The sequence below is a fragment of the Myotis brandtii genome, unplaced genomic scaffold (genome assembly GCF_000412655.1).
Source record: "Myotis brandtii unplaced genomic scaffold, ASM41265v1 scaffold668, whole genome shotgun sequence".
Lineage (NCBI taxonomy): Eukaryota > Metazoa > Chordata > Mammalia > Chiroptera > Vespertilionidae > Myotis > Myotis brandtii.
This window is the reverse complement of record NW_005370597.1, coordinates 930213-932751: the sequence shown is the minus strand read 5'-3', so window position 1 is coordinate 932751 and position 2539 is coordinate 930213. Positions and strand designations below refer to the sequence as shown.

General features: G+C 37.4%; 1 protein-coding gene across 2 annotated transcripts in view; it reads right to left on the bottom strand.

Annotated features, from left to right (window-relative positions):
* KDM3B (lysine (K)-specific demethylase 3B) overlaps window positions 1-2539 on the bottom strand; it is a 44848-nt gene that overhangs the window by 29994 nt on the left and 12315 nt on the right. For both annotated transcript variants that reach the window (XM_014529110.1, XM_014529111.1), the window contains exon 6: window positions 1557-1631. In XM_014529110.1, the coding sequence (XP_014384596.1) occupies window positions 1557-1631 (75 nt within the window). The remainder of the gene's footprint in view (window positions 1-1556; window positions 1632-2539) is intronic.

Sequence of the window (2539 nt, the reverse complement as noted above, 5' to 3'; positions counted from 1 at the left end):
CCTCCCTCCCTCCTTCTCTGCCTTCATTTCCATTTTTTCTCCTTTAATTTCCTTCTACAATTCTTAACCAAAGCCCAAGATTTCTTTCTGTTTCCCCCATACTTCTGGTAATATTAATCTAAGTTTCTAAATTTTTCATTTAAGAACTGTTTCTGTTTGCTAGAAATTGTTTTCATTTGGTCCTTTTAAAACTTGTTTAGCCCTTCTTCAACCTCTATCACCACCCAGTTTTCATTGTTGTAAACCACAGAAGTATGATCAGTGAAATTTCTCCTTTCTTGCTCACTCATTCAAGAGATGAGGTGGATCTCTAAGGATGATTACTGTAAAACTTGGCAGAACTGTCAATAATAATTATTCTTTGCTAGCTAAGAAGATAGTCACATCATGGCAAAGCTGAAAAGGAAAGAATCAACATCTATTGCTGAAAACCACAGATCAATCTGATTCATCTAGCCAACTTGCAGAGCCTGGCTCACAGCAACATCCCTGAGCAACAACTTTTATATGTCCTACTTACAGTGAGCTACTCACATGAAACCAGTACTCTCCAGCTACATATCTAACCAATTGAACAGTACCTGGCACATAATAATCGAATAAATGAAATAAGGAAGGGAATAAAAAAGGGGCCCAATACACCATAAAAGTAATAGGTGTTTTCAGCCATGTAAACAAAGTCAAGAGACTTATTCAATTTGTGGCAATATTATATGTTGTAAAGAGCTATTAAATTTAACCCTGATTTTTCTTTTCCTACCCTCATCTTATTTTATGAAGTAAAAAATGACTGAATAAAGAAGATGAGGAAGAACTATATTTAGCATGAGTGGCCAAGATAGCAATATTACAGAGGTGCTAAGAGACTATGAGGAATATTTGGACAGCTGGCCATCCTAGTCAATGTTCTACTGAAGGAAAATTGTACAGAATTCCTTGATTGGTTCAGGCACTGATTTATAATGTATGTTTTTTGGACTATGATAATTTTGAATGAACCAAGAGTTTGTCTGGTTCATAGTAATTATAGAGTCATCCACTGTGTGCTGAGCACTGAACTAGGCACCTGTTTTATTTGACCTTCTTGGGATAAGGAAAATCAGACTCTTTTGGAGCTCAATACCACCGAATGGAAAGAAAAAGAGGATGTAACTTCTCTTCCATTTCTTATTATTGGGTAGGTCATGAATATTACTTTATATTCTGCTTATTATAGCTTTAACTGTCTACTGTATCTTATTATAGCTTTAACTGTCTACTGTATCTTTCAAATATACCTGTCCTGGAAGAATATAAGAAGAAATAGTTAGGCTATAGAGATCAAAACGGCTAGGCAACCTGGCCATGATTAAAAGAGTTTGCTCAGACTAGGTCTTTTTCTTGAAACTATTCTTCCTTAACTAGGCAAGACCATGAAAAAAAAAAAAAAAAAGAAATGTACAGTGGCCAGAGCTGAAGTCCAAAGGGTATCCATGGACAATACACATATGAGAAATCTACATAATAACATAATGCAAGGTCACGAGTCTACTCAGAGACTCAGTCTATTACTGTACCTCGTTCTGAGGCGTTGAATTATCCGTCAGCATCACATGAATCAGTCTGGGATCTACAGACTTGATCTCACCACTCTACAGTAGGAGCAGGACAACGGGTAATATGAAAAAGAGGGGAAAAGATTTAATACATTGTCTACCAAGGACACAATTATGTATTTTTCTAATCTATGTAATTATCTTTGTATTTCTACTCTGGTAGAATAAAAGCTCTACCAGAAAAGGGATCTTTACTATCTTACTCACTGCTAGATAGCATCTGAAACAAAGTCTGGACTATGGTAAGCTTTAAGCATTTGGGTCTCTTTTAGGGATATTAATTTCAAATTCTAAAACCTTCATATTCTGTACATTACAGAAACCAAAAACCTTCAGAACCAATAATCATTCAAAGCACCATTCTACTATTAAAGAATAAAAGCTTTTTGAAGGGGCCAATTTGACACTGTCAGATTAAATGTACATATACTTTGACCTAGCAATTCCACAGCTGGGAATTTATCCCAATAAATAATGTGAAACAGTGTACAATGATATACGTTCAAGGATATTCACTGTGGCATTATATGTATTATTGAAAATACTGTCAATGATTTAAATGTCCATCAATTTTAGACTAAGTTAGTCATGATACATCCATCCAGTTAAATATGTATCTATTTTAAAAGAACAAGTCAGATTTCTATATATTTACACAGAAAAATGTTAATTTACATTTAAGTAAACAAAAGTAAATTATAGAAGAATATATAATACTAGAGGCCCGGTGCACAAAAATTGCACCGGGGCGGGGAGGGGGGTCCCCCAGCCCGGCCTGTGCCCTCTCGCAGTCTGGGACCCCTCGGGAGATAACGCCCTGCTGGCTTAGGCCTGCTCCCGGGTGGCAGAGGGCAGGCCCAATCCCTAAGTGCAGCCCCTGGTCAGGCTCAGAGCAGGGCCGATTGGGGAGTTGGGGCGCCGCCCCGTCATGCACAGAGCAGGGC